Source organism: Echinops telfairi, unplaced genomic scaffold (assembly GCF_000313985.2).
Source record: "Echinops telfairi isolate 266 unplaced genomic scaffold, ASM31398v2 ScPeMD7_7474;HRSCAF=8512, whole genome shotgun sequence".
In the NCBI taxonomy this organism is placed as follows: domain Eukaryota; kingdom Metazoa; phylum Chordata; class Mammalia; order Afrosoricida; family Tenrecidae; genus Echinops; species Echinops telfairi.
The window spans coordinates 5,383,597-5,405,673 of record NW_022111378.1 but is presented as its reverse complement, the minus strand read 5'-3'; the positions used below and the strand labels follow the sequence as shown (position 1 = coordinate 5,405,673).

Here is a 22,077-nt window from a genome sequence, read left to right as displayed (position 1 = left end):
AGGCCTTGTGCTGGTCCCGGCAAGATGGGCAGTTGAAGCCCATCTGCCAGTCCTCTGTGGGAGAAAGACGACGCTGTCTGCTCCCATAAAGGCGGAGTCTGCTCTCGACGTAGGGTGGCTATGAACTGGAATCAGTGGGTTTGGGGTTGGGTGCCCTTGTGGATCAAAAGTATCAGGGACCCAGGGAGGAACGTGAGTTTGTGTACTTTCTCGGAGTCTCCCCACTCCCCGTGCTAGCCTTTCTGGAACACTATCTCCCTCATGTGCAGTGCATGGGCTCGGCTAACAGTTCAACCAGTACCGAAGCCTCGCGCCAGAGCTCCCAAGAAATGCCGACCTCCGCCCACTTGTGAACGCTGCTTCCCAGCTTGCAAAGCACCTTCGTACTATTGGATTATTGGGGTGCAAAACCCTTCCAAATCTAATGCATGTTCTATTGGATCAAAGCGACTTACAGTCAAATGTCCCCAGCACTAGATTTCTTGAATCTGACTGACTGGATCTGAAGTTCACCTAAAAGTAAGTATAAAAGTACCTTCTGAGAGACGCTTGCTTGAAGTAAAGTATGCTCCAGAAAGGAGGTTAGAAGCAGTGGGTGTGTTCACACTGGCATGCTAAACCCGGTCCCAAAGGGAGCCCACCACCACCATGTCGCTAAGCTATGCAAGAAGTCTGCAGCGAGACTATTCTGCTACAGTTTCCTAAAGGCCTGGGAGCCCGTCTTTAAAATAGAAAGGCTGACACTAGATAAGAGCGGAGGCTGCTCTATTTAGGGGCAGTGGTGTATGGTCTTGAGTTCTGCCTCCCCAGAGAGGGTCCTCCTCTGGCACGTCCTGTCTGGGCAGCGACACTCAAGCTTACTCCACTGCCAGGGCCTATCTCCAAATTGAACTGTTGGTTGGACTTTCTCAATTTTGTTTTGTTTTGAGTTTGGCACCAGAATGTAAATCAACTGCTGAACTAAATTCAGCATGTTCTAAAACTATCTTAAAAAAAGAAGTTTCGAGCAAGACATTCATTCTTGATGAAATAAGCAGAGCCTGCTTCCCAGCCTGGCGCCAATTCTCCATCTCCCTGCACACAAGGCTGGCCTGCCAGCCCAGCTCCACACTGCAGCCTAACATCACTTGGTTACCACAATTCTTTCCCGTCTTGAAAACCCATTTTTAATTCTTACTCTGAATAGCAGAGTAACTGGGTGGCACAAATGTTTAAGTGCTTGTCGTGCAGTGAATTATTTAATATGGCGCTTCTAGCCATCCTGTTTGTAACATCCAGTGACTGAGTGAGACCATGCCAACTGGGAGTGTCCATGCCGTTAGGTGTATTTCCTCTTTTCCTGCTGGGTCTAGGTAAGAGAGGGTACTGATAAGAGATTCAGTTATGAGTGATTGCTAACAGGGTTCACTGTGATGGTACAAAGTTGGAATCGAACACAGAGACTGATAAGCTTTTCTATCCTGCTGAGTATAGAATGAGACACCTCAGAAACAGGAGTTGGGGAAATTGCACTACCATCAAGGAGAAGAGTTGGGGGTAGAGTGAGTCCTTTGGGCCCTGAGATCCTGTGCACAGAACCCCTTTGATCCAGGGTCGGGAAGCTGTTAGGAGCAGTAGAGAGTGGAAGGAAGAACAGCTGCGGTGGCAGCAGAACCAAGAGTCAGGGCACAAGCCAGAGAGGTGGGCTTGCCGGTCCACGGAGCGTGGAGAGCTGAGTGCCTTCAGGCAGGAGGCTGGCATGTGAAGTGGGGTGCTTCTAGTAACTTAATCGAGGAGCTAGGTTTGTAGAACCATGGAGCTAGAACTGAGCACCGTTAGGTTGAGGCTTATGTTGGAGATGCAGTGGTGTGCCCTTTGGGCATTGATTGGCAGCCCTAAAAGAGCTTTGTAACACTGTTGGTGCAGAACAGATGCCAAGTGGCCACATGACTAAGAGGAAAAAGTTCAGAGAGACTTACCTGTGGGCATGGCAGAGAAGAGGCTGTCCTAACTAAAGAACTGTACTCTGAACATTTCTGATCCTGAATTGTAACTTGTTAGCATTCCTAATAAACCCCATAGTTGAGTATAATCTGTGAGTTATGCGTGGCCACTGCAATGACGTATTGAACCCAACAGACAAAGTGCCATGGGATGGCCAGCTGGTGTCAGCAGTGGTGAAGAAGGTTGAAGGTGGAACCTTGGATTGTTGCATTTGATTCTCCTTCCCTTCTTGTGAAGCTGGAAGAGGCCAGACTCTGCCTTACCACCCTTCTCAACAATGCTCAGCTACGAACCAAAAGAATACACCAAGAGGCATGATGCAGGACAGGCCTGGCAGCCTGCTTCCACGAAGACAGAGACTTGAACACTCTGTGGAGTAGTTCTGCTCTATACGCATGGGTCTGCCCAGGAATTTTCTCTGTGCCAGCTAATAACGCTGAGCACCAGAACTTTGTAGAAAAAGAACTTCCTCTCCCGTCCTTCTGGACTAGCACTTGGGAGCTAGAGGAAGGGCATCCACAAGTTCCCAGAAGCCTCAGGAAGGGGAATTCCAGTTCATGCAGCCTGAACTGCCTCTGGTGCATTCCACTCCCTCTCCTCGGTGGGGTGCCTTGCCTATTCCACAACTGCCTTTGATCTAACAGTTTCCTTTCTTTAATTCCTCTGTCCTCACTGGTTCTAACTCTTAACTCAGGCGTTGACAAGTAAGACTTACCCTCTCATCTAAAGAGCCATCTTGATCAAGAACTTGAAGGTGAAATATGTCACTCATCGACTGTCTAGAAATCGATCCATTAGGTACCCTTTAGAAAGCTAATTTAAGTATACTACAGGATCGTATCATTTTTTTAGAATGAAGTCAATCTGGGTCCTGTAGGTTTTAATGTTGGTGGTTTCACATGTTCCTAAGTCCTTTATGAGAGCACGTTCAAACAAAGGGGAAACGCACCTGCACACATGCCAAGATTGAAGGAACATACAGCCTTCTGGGGTGGACAGTGTCTACACTACTCACATTGCCCGATTTAATTTGGGGAAAAAATGAAACAAGATGTCTTTCAAGGAAACCATTTCAGGATTTGCATTTAGTGCGTGATCAGAGAAAATCAAGTTTCTACAATCCGCAAAGAGAGGCTGCTTGCTAAAATAGAACATACTTAAGCCCACAATCTGGATAAGCGAGACTTGCTCCTGACCTGTTTCCCCAGTGCACAGAGTGGAACACAACAGCATGCAGGAGTCTGGCCTTTCCTCTGCTGATCTTTCCTGAATCTTCTTTGTCTCCTGGCAGATATTTCCTGTTGACAATGTGCTTCCCTGATCAAACCCACAGAAGCTAAGTTCCAGGGCTAAAACCTTGTGGTGGTGCAGGGGTGGGATGCCAGGGGTTTAATCATCCCTGGACAAACCACCACTCTCCAGTGAGTAAAAGATTTGAGAGTGGGGGCCATGCACTATGTCATAAATCTGAGTGCATCTTCAGAACCGTGAGATCTTGACAATCCCAACCCAAACACATTCTTGGAGACAGCATAACATTCCATCTTCGGGATATGTCATCATAGGTAGCATTCCCTATCTGGACCTGATGGTTGCTCCGGCTTTCCTCTCCCATAAGAAATGCTGCAAACGGCACTCTTGGATACAAAGAGTTATTTGTGGTGAGCACCAGGGATGCACTGAAGAAGCTAGACTTCCCACCTGGACCATCAGGGCGGTCCCCAGAACACCAGGGGTGGCTCCCTTCCTCACTAGGAGGCCCCTCTCCAGGCCCTTGTGCCTGGTGCCCTTTCTAAACAGCAAAGCTGGTGTTTGCTAGTGAAGAGCTTCTGATCCGGCCCAGTCCTAGGAGGAGAGCCCTTGTCCAAGAGATATGTTCATAGGACTGTGTTGACTCTAGGAAGCCGTTCAGCTTCAGGGCTAGTCTGCAGGGATGCTGAGTTAGTGATGAGGTGGTGGGTGGATGGGCAATGGCTTCCACCTGTACCGTGCCCAAGAGGGGGCTCTTCTCTTTTCAAGACCCAATACCTTTCTTTTCGAACCCTCAGTCAAAATCATTCAAAAAATTGCTTCTGACTAACAAAAATCCCCACGTTGGATGGCGTACTGTGCTGGCATAATGGTATTGAAATGGGAACTACTCTTCCCTGCTGGTAGGATGATAAATAATATAACTTCTCCAGAGGGACACCACAAAATATATGAGGAGACTTCTAAATGTTAATGGGAAGATAGCATCCAACTCCATTTTTCAAAAAACTTTTGAAACCCCCTCATACTCATGAACTGTCTGGCAGAAGGTAAAAGATGTTCTGTTCCTCAGACCTGGGCAGCCTGAGGAATATTTGGCCAACACTGGAGCTGCGCACTTGAACATGGGTCTCATTCGCTGCATGCTCTGTGTCTGCCAGGAGAGGGAGTTGGGTAAACAACTGTCTCCTAGGGGATGCTGAAGAGAAGTTACAAGGTGGTGACAGTTGTGCCGGGGACAAAAACAGCCCTTCACCCGCCATGGATGCACAGGAAGACGGTCACACCAGAAAGAGGGAAAAGTGGGAGTCTGAGCAAAGGCAAGGAAGGAAGAAAGGCTTGAACAGGTAGACTGGTGGAGCTGCTGTGGAGATGGGGTGCAAAGCAAAATCATGTGGCTTGAGGTAGCTCTGGAGTCATTCTGCCAGGCTAGTGCCCATTAAAGTCAAGAGCAGCACCCCTGGGCAGTGAAAATGGTTAAACTCTCGAGTACTATCCACAAGGTTGGTGGTTCAATACCACCCAAAGGCACCTTGGAAGGCAGTCCTGGCAACATGCTCTGAAAGCTCCACAGAGAGGCAGGAACCCTTACTATTTTGAGATGACCTCTGTACTGTTGTCTCTGGTGCTAAAGCAGATAAGGCAGCTAAAACTGTACCTCGTAAAGAAGTGATCCCTGATTTTGACAGAAAGGCTTCTCCGTGGTTCCAGAAAAGAGATAAAAGTTGTCAGCAGGATCAAAGAGGCCACACAAGGGCCACGGGTGACCTGTCTGACCTCTACTCTCACTGCCTCTTCGGTCTACAGGAGGCCATCAAGATGTTCGGAGAAAAACCAAGAATGTTACTAAGTTGGGAGATCTCTGCCAGGTCTGTCTACCCTCAGCCGGCTGGGAAATTGACATAGGGCAGTGCCGTTCACGCGCGCCTGTCTACATGCATGCCCGTGATGCCGCATGTACCGAGCTGAGTCCCCACAGCTCTGCCTCGTTCTTCCTCTGGTTGTGCATCCCCCAGTACATGTCATTTTAACTGCGAACAATGACAGGAAAAAGAGGCATTTCCCCCGAGGTAGAAAATATGATGAGGCCAGGGATTTTGGGTAGACTTTCTCACCGGGTTTGGAGAAACTCAACGAAACAGAACTTCCCATTTAACACTTAGGAAGGCACAGAACACAGCAGAGAGATCAACCTATTTGTAAAATTCTTCTCCACCTGTGGCTTTCCTCATCAAAAAAATAAGAACAGGTAAAAAATTCTTCTTAGATTAGAGTGGCCATTTGATAAGAAACCACGATTAGGCACGATAAAAGGCAAAACCAAACCAAAAGACCCTACCTTTTCCGAGCCCAACCTAAGTAGCTGTAGTACTGATGTGCTGTTGATGTACTAAAACAGAGCCATGACTAGGAAAGGCTTTGGGAAATTTGCCAGCTTTAATGAGCTTATGCTCAAAAGATGATTACACACGACCCTGGAAAAGTTTGAAGGGTGGCATGATGTGGGCAGATTTGCATGTTGACTTTGGCAGGCCACACCAGCATCTAGGGTACAACCCAGTAGGTCTGTTTTACACGTGGTCACTGGGCCTGGCTCAACAAGGTCACGGCATGAAAGAACTTCCGTCTATGTTCAAGTTGGCTATTTAGAAAAATAATCCAGACTATCAACACTGTGTTAAGCTAGCTTTTCTAGAGAGGCAAACCAGTGACACTTGTGTATGCATGTATCCAGAGAGATGGGGAACACAGAATGGTGTACAGAATTGTGGACGTAGGTAAGTTCAGTCCAGTTCAGGTTTGTGGGTCAGATGTAAGCTGGGAGCTTCTGACTCACGCAGCTGCAGCGGGGGAAAGCTGAAGAGAAAGTGGGACGAGGAGGCAGGGGACCACAGGCTGATGGCGCACGCAGTCTGAATGAATATGAGGTCAGCAGAGAAAGTCCAAGGTTGGTGGTCTGCTGATGGCCCCTGGGATGAGCAGGTATATAACAGCAGGTCAACAAACCAGATGTGGAATCCAGAACCAGCCGAAGCAAGCTAGCTTCCACACACTGTCAGTCTACACTGAGAGTCGGCCACACCCCAAGCGGAACCTCCCTCAACTGCATCGAGACTGTGACCAGATCGGCTGCTCTGATGCTTCACTGGGGCTCCCGCATGAACTTGATTGACCTCACTGTGTTAGATCATTCCCTGGGAGAATCGTGGCCCACCCAAGTTTACACAAACCCTAGCTCTCACAAACATTCACTGGAATATTTGAATACAAACATTGAGTACTTTAGTTGAGAGGCTAAAAACAAAACCAAAATCTAAAATAATAATTTATAAATTATCAAGGGTTCATGAGGGAGTGGGGAGCGGAGAAAGAGGGGAAAATGAGGAGCTGATGCCAGGGGCTTACATGGAGAGCAAATGTTTTGAGAATGATGCGGGCAATGAATGTACAAATGTGCTTTACACAATTGATGCATGCATGGATTGTGATAAGAGTTGTATGAGCCCCTAATAAAACGATTTAAAAAAGAAGAAAACAACCCTCAGGTAGCTGATGCTATTTTCTTGTATGAAAATTGTTGTTCAGGAAAACGAGGGTAATCTGAAACGCCACAGAACCCAGGCTGTGGTTTATTGAAAATAAATACCCATCTGTCTCCGGGAGTCTTACAAACAAGCTCTTCTTAGGCAGGTCGTGTGTCTTTCTAGAAGGACAACCCTGCCAAGCGCTTGACACTGAGAGCCAATGTGACCGCTGATGGGGTCTCAGAAGCTGTCGATTGATTTTTTTCCCCGTTCACTGAAACTTTGAATGACCCAGTTTCACAGTCAGCGAATTTGTAATTCTGTTCAACTCACCCTAAAGTAAAAACCTTTTTCTGACAAGCACCAACCACCACAATAAACCAAAATATAAACATTTAAAATTTTCCCGAGTCTGAACTCTATTCAAGCACTAGCCTTTCCTGTCAGGAACCGAAGTTCCTTCAGGAAATCAGAGAGAGAGAGAGAAAAGGGGAGTGGGGAAGGGGGCAAAACAACCCTCACAATCGAAATTGTTTGCTGCCGGTCAAAATGAGAGACCATGGGAACTGCATTTCATCTCACCATACGCACATCAGACCACAAAGACACGGCCCCTCTGCAGGAGGGCAGGTTTGGCATACAAATGGACCCGATGGTTCTTTTGAGCTCTGAAGTGATGCATTTAGTCATGAATTTTTTTGCTATGATTTTTATCTTACATTCGTTCTCATGTAATTGAGGAGCAGATAGTAGACATTGTCCCTGACTGGAAGCCAAGCCAGTCATAGATGACGATATGCAAGAAATAAAAATCTCATGATTATAATTCCTTCCACATGAACATAACCTGTGTCTCTTCCTGCTTCAGTGGTAACCTCGGGCCGATACGAGCATGGCTGACGGCCTCTTTCAAAACCCTTTGTAGAGATTAGAAAGCGGTGGAAAACTACCACGGGGGTTAAAAGCCACTTTCTGAAATTGTTCTAAATGGACAAGTAATGCTGGGCTTCCTTTGACAGCTGTTCAGTAACTGAATGCAGCTGGATCGAGAGTCCATGGCCAAGGGATTTCTGTTTGGTTCACGACCAGGTCTTCTTTTCCAGTGTGCTTTCCAACCCTCTGAAGACTCTTATTTATCTTCAGTGCATTTAAAAAGGTGGTTTCTCGTTTAATTCCTCCCCATCTTGCTCTCTCCACCCTCGATTGCACTGTCCTGTGCATTGAAAGGAGACGGCCAGGCATTTTCCCAGTCTACTTGGCTGAAATTGAGCTGGGCATCGGTGAGGATGAACCAAACTCACTGCCACCGAGTGGATGCCAACCAGCGGCCATCCTAGTGACCCTACAGGACAGGGCAGAGCTGCCCCTTGGGCTTCCCAGACTGTACTTCTTTACAGGAACAGGAAGCACCATCTTTCTCCCACGGAGTAGCTGGTGGTTTTGAACCGCTGACCTTGCAGATCACAGCCCCAATGAGTAAGCACTACGCCACCAGGGCTCCATCGATGATGATAGGTGGTTTATGTCTAATGTACCGCAGTGAAGAGGGCATTGCACTCATAGTTGGATCAGCGACTGCCATAGTTGTTGCCACTATGACAAAAATATAACACAAAGGGTGGTTTGCAGAGCAGAGCCTTAGGGTCTTGCAATTCAAGAGGCTACAAGTTTCCACGGAGGGCGCCAGCTCCAACGGAAGTCTCTCTGTCCGTTCCTTGGGGAAGCCCTCGCGTCTTTCAGTTCCTCCTTCTTGGTTCCTTGGTAATCGACACTTACCACTTGGGTCCGTCTTTCCCCCTTTGTTCTTGTTTACTCCTGTGCCCAATCTGCTCCTTTCCTATCTGGGAAGCGAGGGGCTTACAGCAGCAGCCCCCACAATGCTCCGGCCTCCTTAACAGAACAGAGAAGGCCTAGTCCCCAGTGGGATTACTTCCACAAGGACAGGGGTTAGGACGTCCATCACATCTTTTGGGGGGACACAATTCAATCCGTAACAGTTCCTACTGCTCAAGCGGGTAAACAGTAGCGACTAATGTTTGCAACAGGAAAGCATGAAGGATGTAGCCTCTTCTAGACCCATCAGGAGGCCTCCAACAGTAGGGTCATTCTGGTAAACAGCTCGGCGTCCGGGTCTGCTGTTCACCTGGTGGGAGAATGACTCAGCTTTGCCAGGCCCACCGAGACTGATATGGGAGACCAACATGCCAAAGTATGAGCTAGCAATACAAAGTACACCTCTCCCTAAGACGGCATCAAATGATGGGTCCATTCTCTCCCCGAAGCCGTCCGTGAAGCCAATGAATCAGCAGCATGTGCTCAGAGGGCCACCTAGAAAAAGAACGACTGACAGGATTCAGATGCTTCTTGGTAGCATGCTAATGCATCTGCAGTCACAATCAGAATCATCTCACGGAAGGAGGTGGGTGGCCCGCAAAAACAAACCTAGAACTCACAGCCGCCCAGTGGATGCTGACACATAGCAATCCCACAGGATGGAGCAGAACTGCCTGTGGGTTTCCGGCCCTATAGGGTTGCTATGACGCAGCATCCACTGGATGGCAATGAGCTTGTTGGTTCTGGGATTGTCGGTTTCCTAAACTGTAACTGTTTATGAGACTAGAAAGCCTCATCTTTCTCTTTCGGACCTGTTGGTGTTTTTGATCTGCTGACCGTGAGGTTAACACTAATGTAGTTGGGAGAAAGGAACATAATATTAAGCATCCACTGTGATATGGTGTCCAGTCTAGTTTCAACAACAGCACACCTTGCTCACGGCGCAAACGGTTTAAAAGTCATAGCGATTTGGTGCGAGCAAAATTTCTGCCTGAGGTCCTGTAAAACAAGTCATACGGGGAAAAGTCCACCAGCATAAAGCCTTCCAAACGGAACATCAACCATGGGAAGAATGGAAAGTAATTTTGCACAAGTGGTATCATGTAACTTTCAGCTGGCATTCTTGATAATCACAGATGGGAAGCAGAATGAATGCCAGACTGATAAAGCAGGACTCGGTGGTGTAGGGAGTTAGTTGCTGGGCTGTTAACGACCAGGTGAGCAACTCGAAGTCACTGGAGAAAGACGAGGCTTCCGACTCCCCTAGAGTTCCTGGCTGGAAACCCACAGGGGCAGTTCGGCCCAGTTCTATGGGGTCGCTCTGAGCTGGAACTGACTGATGACAGTGAGCTCGGCTTGTTTTTGTAAACTCCAGGCCCAAACATCAGTATCGAGATGGAAATGAATGTGCTTGTTTGGTTTGGAACCACAGGGAATTTAACACTTAGGGAATTCCACAGCTAAGACCCAACTTTCTATTTTTCCACCCTCTTTTCTTCAGAGAAGATGAAGCCAGTTAAGCAAAGGAACAAGGCTCGCCCGATGCAGGGGCATGGATATGGCGGATCAGTGCGGTTGGTTCCTTCGACCGGCTGCTTCCACGTCTTCAACGGACGCACATTCTGTAAGACCAAAAGGAAAGAAAGAAACCCCAGACCTGTTGCTGAGCCAATTCCGACGCATGGTGGCCGCCCATATTTCCGAGGAGAACTGCGCTCCATAGGTGGGGCATTTTAGGGAAAACATTTTGTATACATTGCAAACAAACATGTTTATCCCCACTGCATACCATATTGATCGGGATAAAATGTTAAATTGGGTTCTTCTGCAAGTCAGCCACTTCTGCACGCCGTCACAGCATGAGCCCCAGGCCGCCTTCTAGCCGCCTGCACTGGCCCGGTCAGGCACACCCAGCTGGGAGTCACTGTTTGTTCTCAATGGTGGTTTTACTTGTATTACATAACCTACCCAAGGAATGTTTAAGCGGTTTCCCATTGACACTCCTAAAATCTCTGTAACCACCAGTGTCTAGGAAAGCTTTAGATGCAAAGGTGGGGGTGTACAAGTCCACAGAAAAGACCCAGAGAACAAAACAGCCCATTGCTATCCTCACCGTCACGACAGGAACCACGATTTACTTGCAGAATTAATAGCAAACCGTAGGCAAGCGCAGCCAGTCCTAAGAATATCTGCACTGAGTCCTCCCACCTACGACAGTGCCCAGCATCTGGAGAGTCAGAACACAGAGGACAAGAGATGTGGCAAAGGTCACCTTCGGGTTAAAGGTTAGTAAAGTTGGAGGTGTGACCATGGCACATCTGTCTACAGAAACAGAGGGAGAAGCTGAGTAACACTAAGTGATGAGACCTACTCCCCAGTTTTTCCCTAATACCTGGTGGTGCGTGATCTCAGACACACGGGATGGGGAACGTCAGGCAGAGGAGGCCCTTGGACCACCCTGGGCCACAGCGCCGCACCAGTCCTGCACTAACAACATTCACACCATCACCCCGGAATCAAAAACCCACTGCCGCTGAGTGGATTCCGACCCAATGCCATCAACGGCAGAGAAGCACTGCTCCCTAGGGTTTCCGAGGCTATGAATCGTTACGGGAATTCAAAGCCACATCTTTCTCCCATGGCCCTTACTCCAGAGAGCAAGAAACCCTATCTTATGCCAGGTACTACTATTTGGGAGTCTTGCTCTATCCTAACATACATAAACACCCGTCAGGCAGGCAGTAGCACTGCGGTGTCTTGTGTAGTGCTGTGAAGCTAGGACCTATGTCATCCGTATTGCAAATACAGCAAGGCAGAAAGTCTCGGGAATTTCTAGACTGGGACGAAAGGCTTGGCCTTCTTTCTTTAAAAAAAAAAGGCTAATGAGACCCCTATGGATGAAACAAAATGTTGTCTGATAGCGTGCTAGAAGAGGAGCCCCCTAGACGGCGGGCACTCGTCCCAACAATGGACTGAAACACACCGACAAGCAGGGAACTTGTTCGGGGTGCACCAGGGTACCTGGCACTGGATCCCACTTGATGGCAAGGAACTTAAATGACACACAGAAATACCTAATGTGTTCTATCAGGCCTCGATCACAGGCACTTCTTTCAGCTAATATCTGATGTGGAGCCAGGGGCTTCCTTTACGTTGTGACTCAATACATCTGCTGATTGGTGCTCCAGGCCATCTTTCTAGCTAGAGCTAGACACATAACTAGCACTGGCTACCCATTCCAAAGTTTCTTTCCTTAAGTGGAGACAAAGAACCTTTGAAGACACTTGCACAGCAACTGGTGTATTAAAACAAACCTTCCACTTTTTATGACTGTCCCCATTCCATCTTTTTTTTTTTTTTAAACAGATGTGAACCTTAAACCTTTTTTAGTGGCTGGTGTGCATTAGCTCTTTCAAAAATTTCTAACTAGCCTTCATAAAAGATCATTCCTTCCCCCTCCCACTTGTACTTAGTCGGTTTACATACTATTTAAATTTAGCATGTAGCAAATGAGACCACCCAAGTCAGTTTGGTGCACTGTGTGGCTTGCGTGCTGCTACAGCGCTGCCTGCTGTGTCACCGCTGTTTCGAATAACAGGGGCACTCCTAGGCAAGTTTTAGCAGGCCTTCTGGACTAACAGAGAGCAGGAAGAAAGGCCTGGAGATCTCTGTCCAGAGACTGGCCAAAGAGAACCTTACAAGGGCTGTCCAACATGGTGGCTACAACCAGAGACTCACACATACCATTGGGGGCAGCACAGGGCCAGGCAGATTTCCTTCTGCTACGTGAAAAGTCACAACGAGTCGGCGCCTATTCAACGGCAACTAACAACAAGTAGGAAGAAACCAGTTCAGATGGCAATGGCCGTGGGAGGATAAACAGAGGTCTCAGCAACTTGGCTGAGGCCTGCCGGCGGTGTACTCAGTCTGACACGGGCAGCCACCCTGGTTCCCTACAGGGATCCCATGGAATCTGACCTGCTGGGAATGTTCATGACACCCCACGTCTGACCGGACACACGAAGAAGAGCTGTCTGCTTTATAGCAGATGGCCTGCCCCTCTCTCATCTCACCCAGAGGATGCCACCAGGTCACCTCTCTGCCACTGCAGACCCTGCGGAGTTCACGGGCCTTCTGCCCTGAGTCAGCCCTGCTTTCTTTGGCTCTCCGCCCCAGTGGTAGACTCGGTTTCCCACCACGCTCAGGACAGTCCCCTCCCAGTTCTCCAAGGGTCCCCAGCGTGGCGGTGCCTTGGTTCCAGCGTTCCTCTGACCTGACAGCTCCCACACGTTTAGCCCTCCACGCCCACCCCAAACCCCTTCAGTGGATCGCGAGGCATTCACAGTGTGGCAGAGCAGGGCTTCACCGAGCGTCCCAGGCTCTGTGGGAGCCAGCAGGCGCAGTCAGGCTTTGACAGGGGCTGGGCATGCGTGAGTTTACGCCCAGGCTCTGATAGGGGCCTGGCACGCATGTGCTTACACTGAGCTTCACCCCACGGTGTTGTGGGTCCAAGTCCAGAGGGCCAGGACGGCAGTGGGGAGCGCAGATGAAGGCTCTTGGCGCCGAGGGTCAGTGTTGTTTTACGCTGACCTGGATGAAGAAGAATCATGAAAGGGAAGCGAAACCATCTTATGATCCCATCATTCTGGGGTTTGTCCTCTGTATTAACTTTAAAACAATTATCGCAACCATTCTGATTTCCACTTAACACAGCTTAAACCTATCGATATCAAATCACATTACACACACATGAAAGATGTTCACTCTGTGGGAATCTTAGGATGAGTTGCTCAGTAAAAGAGTAATTTTCCATGGCAGCTAATTACCCCCTAACTGGTCTGTTGGGAAAGTTTAGATTCTTCTTTACATTCTATTAATAACTCATTAAGAGCCAACGGAGGGCTTGCTTAAATTCCCTCTGCCTTCTGGGCCAAATCACCCCTCGCCCCTCTATGCATGGCTCTCTGGTTCAAGTAGGCCCCGTCAGGAGTGAAACAGAGATGGCAGATGGCTTCCTGGGGTGGGAACAAAGACTTTCCACTGCTCTCATTTTGGGTGTGTTTTCCTTTGGTCAGGAAGACAGTCACACACGGTGGCTTCTCACCCCTAAGATGAGACAACAAGCATAGAGGAAGGAATAAACCATTTCTCTACCCCTTCAGAATTCTTTGCTAACTGCTGCTGGTGCTGGCAAAAAATAATGAAGGCACTATGGAGTGCCAAAGGAACACAGGAAATCTGTCCTGGAAGAAGTACTGCCAGAATGCTCCTTAGAGGCAACGATGGGGAGCCTTTGTCTCTTACACTTTGGACATGTTGCCAGGACAGACCAGTCCCTGGAGAAGGACATCATGCTTGAGCAGCAAATAAGAAGAAGACCGTCCACAAGCTGGATTGACACAGTGGCAACAAGGGACTCAAACATACCAGTCATGAGGATGGTGCAGGGCGGGGTGGTGCACAGGGTTGCTCCGAGTCACACGGCAGCAGCCCACAACCACAACTCTCCCGTCAAGCACCAGTCAGAAGTCAATGCAGGCTCTAAGTCGGAGATCAAGCACTTTTGATCTCTCATGCTCGCTCTCAAAACTCTCACTCTCGTACTTCCGTGGAGTCCATGCCGACTCACTGAGACCCTATGGGGCCGGGTACACCCGCCCTATGAGTTTCTGAGACTGGAACTCATTCCAGGAGTACTCTGTTTCCCCGAAAATAAGATAGTGTCTTATATTAATTTTTGCTCCCTAAAATGCACTAGATCTTGTTTTCAGGGGATGTCTTATTTTTCCATGAAGAAGAATACGGTACACATTTATTGTTTATTGTTTTATTAAAAGAGATCTCGCACTTCCTGTCTGCTCCAGCTGCGCTGCGGCCAACAGTGAGCTGTGCAGCGGCGCCCACTGCTACGGTCCAGAGTTACGGTAGCTTTGGGGGGCCTTATTTTCAGGGGATGCCTTATATTTCAGCGAGAAGCAAAATTGTAAGTAGGTCTTATTTTGGGGGGATGTCTTGCTTTGGGGAAAACAGGGTAGAAAGGCCTGTCTCCCTCAGAGAAGCCGGTGGTTTTGAACTGCTGACCTTTTGGATCACAGCCCAATGGGTGAGCACTATGCTCCCAGGGCCCCTGAGAAGCAGAAGTTGGCCTCCATCAATGCTGGGTAGTAGTAGTCCGGTGGAGCTGACAGCCACTTGCAGGGACATGGCGTCTATCCGGACTCAGTGACCCGTATGTGGCAGTGCAGAACTGGGCTCCACAGGCATTTCCAGGGCATTTTTTTCCGAAGTAGAGCACCAGGCTGCTCTTTACGGTGTCTCTGGGGGACCTCGCCCCTCCAGACGTTCAGTCCGTAGCCTGGTGCATTCCTCATTTACATCCCCGAGGGGGTTGGGAGTCAGACTACCCGCCTTCCAATCTCAGCTCTGCTTCTTCTCCACTGTGAAACCTCAAACATGTTACCTGTCCTTTCCAGGTCACTTACACACATGATGCTTAGCACCTACCTACGAAGACACAATTCTTAGCACCCAATGAGGTCAGGGTGCCTTAAAAAAAAAAAGAAAGCAAGAAAAGTCCAATCAACACAGCGTCTTCCGAGGGGATCTGCTGGGCCAGTTACATGTAACACCAGCTTGAAAGGTTACGATGGTTTTGTCTTCATCTTTTTTTTAATTCCTAAGGGGTAATCTTACTAGATTTTTCTGGAAGGGCACAGGACAAGGATGATCATGTAGCCTTATTATGAAGAAGACCATATGAGAAAACAGAAAAGTGCATTGGTGAGACACCTTCCAACCAGGGAAATACACCTGTGTATTCTTCAAGGGCAGCAACACGGGCTGTCTTATGGGAATGTTTTAGGGAGCCTTCCCTCAGTCCACCCTAGTCCTTGACTTTGCTCCTTCAGATTTCTTTTTGAGCCCCAAACTAAAAAAAAAAAATTAAAGGAAAGACTGAATCCTTCCAACGATTCCACAATTGCTGTTTGGGCATGGTATTCATGAAAAAGTGCAGACGTCTTCAGGGCAGGGTTGGAAAGGTAGAGGCACTACCTTCAGAAACATAGACTCAGGTGGAGGAGATGGTGAGATATAGTAAATTCACCGGTTGATTTTTTTTTTTTAATTTAAATACAGGCTGCTGTGATTTTACAGCAACACATTTTGGCTTACCTGAATTTGTGGCTTAACTCGGCCAGATACTTTTGCAACTTTTAAGAAAAACCTCTTTTAAAATAAATATTAACGTCCTGTTTTTCATTAGGAACTGGGCTAGTTTAAGGGACTCTGGGAGGAATACCCCGTCAGCATGGCACCATCAATGCCCTTTAAGAACTGCGAGGGAGGCGTGTGCTTTGTGGACCTTACCCTCTGGTGGAAGCAAACGCCTTTGTGCTGGGGGGTGGCTGCCCGGAGCAGTAGAGGGGCCTGGCAGCTTCCTCGTAGTTGAGGTCATCACTCGTTCCTCATCGGCTTCCTGGATTTTCTCATCTAGTGCTGGCTCCAATCTCTGTCTAGCTCCAGGGACTTGGCAGCCAGGTCTGCACACATCTCCGACCTCATCAAGCATCTGCACCAGGATGTAGTGTGCAGCAATTGCCCATATCCCTCAGGGCACCAACACACTGGGCCACCCATTATCCTGCCTCTGACCATGAATAACCACACGTCCATCACTGAACACCTCCTTTTTATAGATACGTTATCTCAGCAGAGATTCGAAACAGCTAAGAAGGGTAAATCACATAAAGAACCTGTAGCTCAGAGGCTATGTCACCACCCCTGCTCAGGCAATTAATAACCAGTACTGGAAACGCCATGGCCACTGAGGTCGATAGTTTATTGTGCCAACCTGGGTGATCAACACATGTGGGGTTAATTGAAGGGTGGAGGGATAAATGGCTCAATGAGCCTTGCCTTTCTAGTTCTCGGGTCTCTTGCTTTCTGATGGTTGGACCAGGGTGCAGCTGCCTTAGCCAGTTCCCTGCATTAGCTGGCAAGGTTCACTTCCTGCAAGACATCCCCAAGGAGAAGCCACATGGACCTACCCCGAAGCAGCCCTGGGTGCTGGAGCAGCCGCATGGAGACCCCTGCCAGCGCTGAGATGCTTACACATTCACTGATTCGGCTTTCCTCCTGCAGTCGGCATCATAGTATGTGTTTTGTGAGATGGAGGAGGACTTTGTGGATTGGTGTTGGACATATGGGTTAATGTTGGACTTGTGGGCTTGGGCAGCAGCACTGAGTTGGGATGTTTTCTTGATGCACACTTAACCTTTATACACAATTTTCTCTTGTACATGAGCTTCTGTGGATTTGTTTCTTTAAAGCACCCAGACTCACACAGCCATAGTGACTCGCCATCATTGAGACATGCCAATAGGGTTGAAGGTAGAAAGATGCCCTCAAGTAGTGACTTGAGGAAAAAACACTGAGAAGCAAAATATTAGGGTAAAAGTCAATGTAAAGTTTTCCTACCAAATATTACTTATGAGTTTAAAATATGAATGTTAACTTGAAGTAATAATGAATTCTTGATACACCAGAGTCCTGACCCACCTAGCCATAGTACGTAGGTGGAGACTCCCAGGAGCATTTTGCTGCCTGGGAATCTCCAAATTCCACTTGAGGTTCACCTCAGCTCAGGTCTGAATCCAGCCAACCATCACAGCCTGTTCTTCTTCGTCACCATGATTTGTTCTTTAGCTCAGGACCCGAGCAGATTGATCCCATAAGAACACATGGCAAGACTTGAACATGGGAAACCAAACAAAAGCTAAGCACGACTACAGAGTTGATCACAACTCCATGTGGGTCAGAGGAAAGCTGTGCTGTGCCGGGTTTTTTAATGGCTGATTTCTCACAAGTAGCTCTCTAGCTTTGCTTCCCAGGCTATTTAGGAGGCTGTTTTAGGATCACAAGGGGAGGCAACACTCCGGAAACCTTGAGACCAGCAGAGGAGACAGAGAAAGAAACCAGGGCCCTCCGTGGCATTGCTGAGACGTGTCAAGATAGGTCTGAAGGCACTTCCAGGCCTTTGGACGTTTCAGTTCTATAGGCCAGCACTCCTTCGTGGTTTGTGCCAGGTTTGAGTTGTGTTTTCCATGACTCCCCACCTGAAGAGTCCTCTTCCAGGATGCACTGAGGAAAACTACTTCGCCCACAGGTCAGCTTCCTGTCCTTGGGAGACATGTCCCCCTCAGAGAGGGCATCAATGATCAGCTCCAGCCCAGCCCAGGCAGAATTACATAGGGTCGCAAGCACAATCCCTGATATTTTAAACAGTAACCAAAGCCATTTCTTTGGGAGCCAAGGAAAGGCAACTGGAATTAAAGAAGAAAAAGCAAAAACCTTCTACATAATATCAAAAGTGTTGGCAGATCATACTCAGGCTTCAGAGAGGGTTATAATCCTTCTTTCAGTCATTATTAATAAGATCAGCCTAATAATAAAACAACGGCTGTATAATCAATCAAAAGCTTTCCAACTAATTCTTCCTGGAACCAATGTAAATGCCACCCACAGGCAGTCTTTTCTTAACCTTCTTCCCTACATACAGCCTGAAAAAACATTCGTTAAGAGCCCAGGTGGGCGGTCCGTAAAGCCGCTGCAGCGTGCTCTTACAAGAAGGATCACCATCGCTGGAATGTGGCGATATCCCCGGGCAGCGGGGCATGATCAAGCCTAATGAGTTGAGGTCTCCAAACGTGGAGAATTTCCCTCTAGTTCTCGAACCTGAAAGGTTGGCGGGCCCAGAAGTTGGAAGACCCTGCCAGGTCTGCTAGGTCATCTCCCACGTCCTATGACCTTCTAGTACATCACCTGCCTCCCTCCTCCCCTGCCACAGGTCTGGAAGTACCCACAGATGATAAGCAACCACGTAGGCCAGGGCTGCACTTGGCAACAAAGAACTGTTGCTCAGAAGCCGTGCTGAGTTGATTCTGACTCAAGCAACCCTGCCGGCAGAGTACAGCTGCACTCACAGTCTCCTTTGCCGCCATCGCCACGGAGGTAGACTGCCTGCTCTTTCCTCCTGAGGAGTCACTGGTGGGACTGAACCTCCAACCTTTCCGTTAGCAGTTGAGCACTCAACTATCACACTCCCAGGGCTCTTTGAACTCAAACCGCATCGACTGCCGTCATGTCGATCCCAACTCATAGTGACGTTAGAGAACAGAGTAGAATTGCTCCTTAGGGCCCCCCACCAAGACTGTGAATCTTTACAGGAGCAGAAAGCCTCATCTTTCTCCCTTGCACTGGCTAGTAGGTTTGAACCATTGACCTTACATTCAGCAGCTTCACCCTTAACCCACTATACCACCAGGGTTCCTTCTGTCATCCTTATTTTGGCCTCCGTAAAGACTAGGGATTCCCTTTACATATTCCTTGGAGGACTGGATTGTGAATTTTCTTTAGCACTTCATGGCCCCCGCCCCTTTAAAGAAACTGAAAGTCTAGAACAATGAAAATCCACTGACCTTGGATTTTAGAACTTGGTTCTGTGATCAGAGGGGAGACACCACTGCCTCCTTCCACGGCGTTACATAAAATGAAAAACCAGTTGCCATCAAGCCAGTTCCGACCGTGGCAACCCCCCCGAGTGTTGAGCGGCACGAAGCTCCACAGAGCCCTTCAATGGCCGCTTTTCAAGAAGTAGATCATGAGACTTTCTTCCAAGGCATTTCTGGGTGGACCGGAACCACCCATCTTTTGGTGAGCTCCTTACCATTGGCAGCAGCCAGGGACTTCCCCACACCTTGCTGCTCTTAAACCAATAGATCTGGGGGATCGCATTTCTCAAATCTTAAATAAATGATTTACAAAACCTTCAATGAGTGAAACATTTGGTCGTTAGCTATTAAACGGATTAACTTTCCTTTTGTTTACAATGTGTAAGAAGTGCTAACAAGTTAACCAAATGCACCAGTATGTTCACAGCGTTTTCCAGATCTATTTAAGGAGGTCACACTAAAGAATTTAAAGATTCAAAATGGGGTTTCTAAATTGTAGTCACCAGGCATTAATTAGACGTTAAGGGTTGGTACAAAGGGTTGCACAAATATGATCCGGGAAACCCACAGTTACACAGAAGTCATTTTCTTGAGAGCAACACATCTCAGAGCTCCCAATATTGCCATGTGAGTTGAGACACCCAAGTCCACTTATGCAAGGCCAATGCCATGGCTGCCATTTCTACCCGATTCTCTTATGCGTCCAATGTTTCACAAGCAATATACTTCCAGGTAGCCATTATGTGAAGGGTCTAAAAATAAAATGGTACACTTGTTCTGATTCTGTGCCTGAAAATGACATGGAATTCTGGACCTTTTTCCCCTCTGCTCCAGATCAGGGATCAGCAACTTTTTTCCTGGCAAGAACCATTTGGCTATTTATAGCATCATTTGTGGGCCATATTGGTCAAACATTTAACCATCGCGGCCCTAATGGGATGACTGAACCGATATCTCTTTGGTGAGGTATGCAATGTTAGTTCGTATTGATGATTTCTTGGGTCTTACAGGCTCGAGGGCTGGGCATGCCCCACTCCTGCTCGGGAGACTCCACACATTGTTAGATAAGGTGTGAACTGTTAGGCTCTATCTTTGCTTCCATCAAAGTGGAGTGAACGTGCAGATGGATACACTTGACTCTTTTTCTAGTTGGGATTACAAAGTGAAGGAGGAATATATTCTTCAGATTGATAACAAAGGTCAGGTTCATTTTCGTCTTCCACCTGAAGCCGGGTTTCTTACTTAGGATTGATTTATTTGTCTCGATTGGCTAGAGGAAGAGAGTCTTTTGCTGTCTGCACAGGCCCGTGGATTCCTGGCACCCTACATCGCCCCTGGTGTCAAGAGTGAAGGGCAACTGTGAAATTGTTGACTTCACCCTGGTGGACAAGGCTGTATTCTGAGAGAGAAAGGAATACTGAGAAGGGTGTTCTTCCAAGCACAGTGCTCTCACAGAGAGAGTGGGAGAAATGGAGGCTCGGACAAGAAAGACAAGGAGGCCATGGACAGACAGACAGAGAGCGCTGTCCCCACCAGGTGAGTGAGATCACGCACGTTTTGTGTGGTCCCTTCTGAGACAAGGCTGACTGAACACCTGAGCAAAAGGACAGTTTTATCAGGAGAAGATATTTGTCCCCCATCCTCAAAATTGTCATTCCTGTTCTAATGTCTAAAACCCATGGTTGTCATATATGGGCTGCGGAATAGTGGTTACAAGATGGGCTGCTATCCAAAAGGTCAGCAGTTCGATACCATCAGCTGCTCCCCGGGAGAAAGAAGGGGCTTTCTCCTCCAGGAAAGAGTTATGGTCTTGGAAACCCATGGGGGCAGTTCTGCACTGTTCTATGGAGGGTCGCTATGAGTCAGCAATGGCTCAATGGCTGTGTGTTTGGCTTGGTTTGGAGTTTTCAAGATTGCAAGCCAAGGGCAGGGAGGGGAAAAATCACCCCTAACTTGACAATACCCCTGACTCACACCAACCCTCGAGAAGGTCTCCAAACCCGCAAATCTTTATGAGAGCCGAAAACCTCATCTTTTTTCCCTCTGATCAGCTGGTGGGTTTTAACCACCAACCTCGCAGTAACAGACGTGTTCATTTGGGTGAAGGTAAAGGCAGTACACAACGTGGGCGTGATCACCATGGTATCACTAAAGAAAAGGAAGGCTTGGAGAGGTGTGCAAAAGTTACAGACAGAAAAGGTAAATACTGTTACTTACATGATCCTGCTTTATCAACAAGAACAAACATTCGTCTACAAGCTGATACACGGGCAAACAGGCAGGAGAACAGGTCTGAGTAGGCGAAAGGGGCCTTTACTCATGACTGTATTTAGGATCGGCAGATGTTATTTCTACAAATACATTTATTTGCATTTCTCTGTGCTGCAAATATATCCATATATGTAACAGAACAAAGAAGGGAGTAAAAGAACATCCACCTCTTAGCCATAACCAAACACCTAGATCCCTGGGCCTGAGGGCTCAGGACCCTAGTCATGGGTGACATCAAGCTCAATTGGCATAACATAGTTCATAGTGTGCTACTTCCTTCTTTTGGTGAGTAGCAGCAGGGGGGTCTCAAACGTTTTCAAGAGGCCAAGTATGATACCACAGTTGGTCTCGCCCCGTCAGGAGCAAGGGAGAGCTGAGCAACTCAAAGGCGCATGGAACCAAGCAGACCAAAAGCCTAATTAATGCTGGGCCATCGAACCTCAGCCTCTGCCAGCCTGAGGCCCGACAAACTACAAGGCACCAGGCTAGCGCTGCCAACCGCTTGGGGAGAAATCCCAATCTACAGTCCTGAACAGAGCGGGGGAAGACGCGGACCAAACCCAAGATCAGGAAAAGGTCGTGCTGACTGCTGACCTTCAGATGAAGGTCCTTGTCACTCCTCAGGCCTTAAAGACGGAATTCATCCCCAGGGATCCGTGTCAGCCTAACAAGAGACGGGTCTCAAGGCTGAACAGTAACTTCAG

The 22,077-nt window shown here is 48.1% G+C and overlaps 1 protein-coding gene across 1 annotated transcript in view; it reads right to left on the bottom strand.

The window, feature by feature from the left end:
* FAM171A1 (family with sequence similarity 171 member A1) overlaps positions 1-21,243 on the bottom strand; it is a 120,931-nt gene extending 99,688 nt beyond the window's left edge. Inside the window, exons 1-2 of the mRNA XM_045285630.1 lie at positions 21,176-21,243; positions 19,070-19,221 (exon numbers count right to left, since the gene is read on the bottom strand). Coding sequence (XP_045141565.1) covers positions 19,070-19,221; positions 21,176-21,243 — 220 coding nt within the window. The remainder of the gene's footprint in view (positions 1-19,069; positions 19,222-21,175) is intronic.
* Positions 21,244-22,077: the final 834 nt, after the last annotated feature.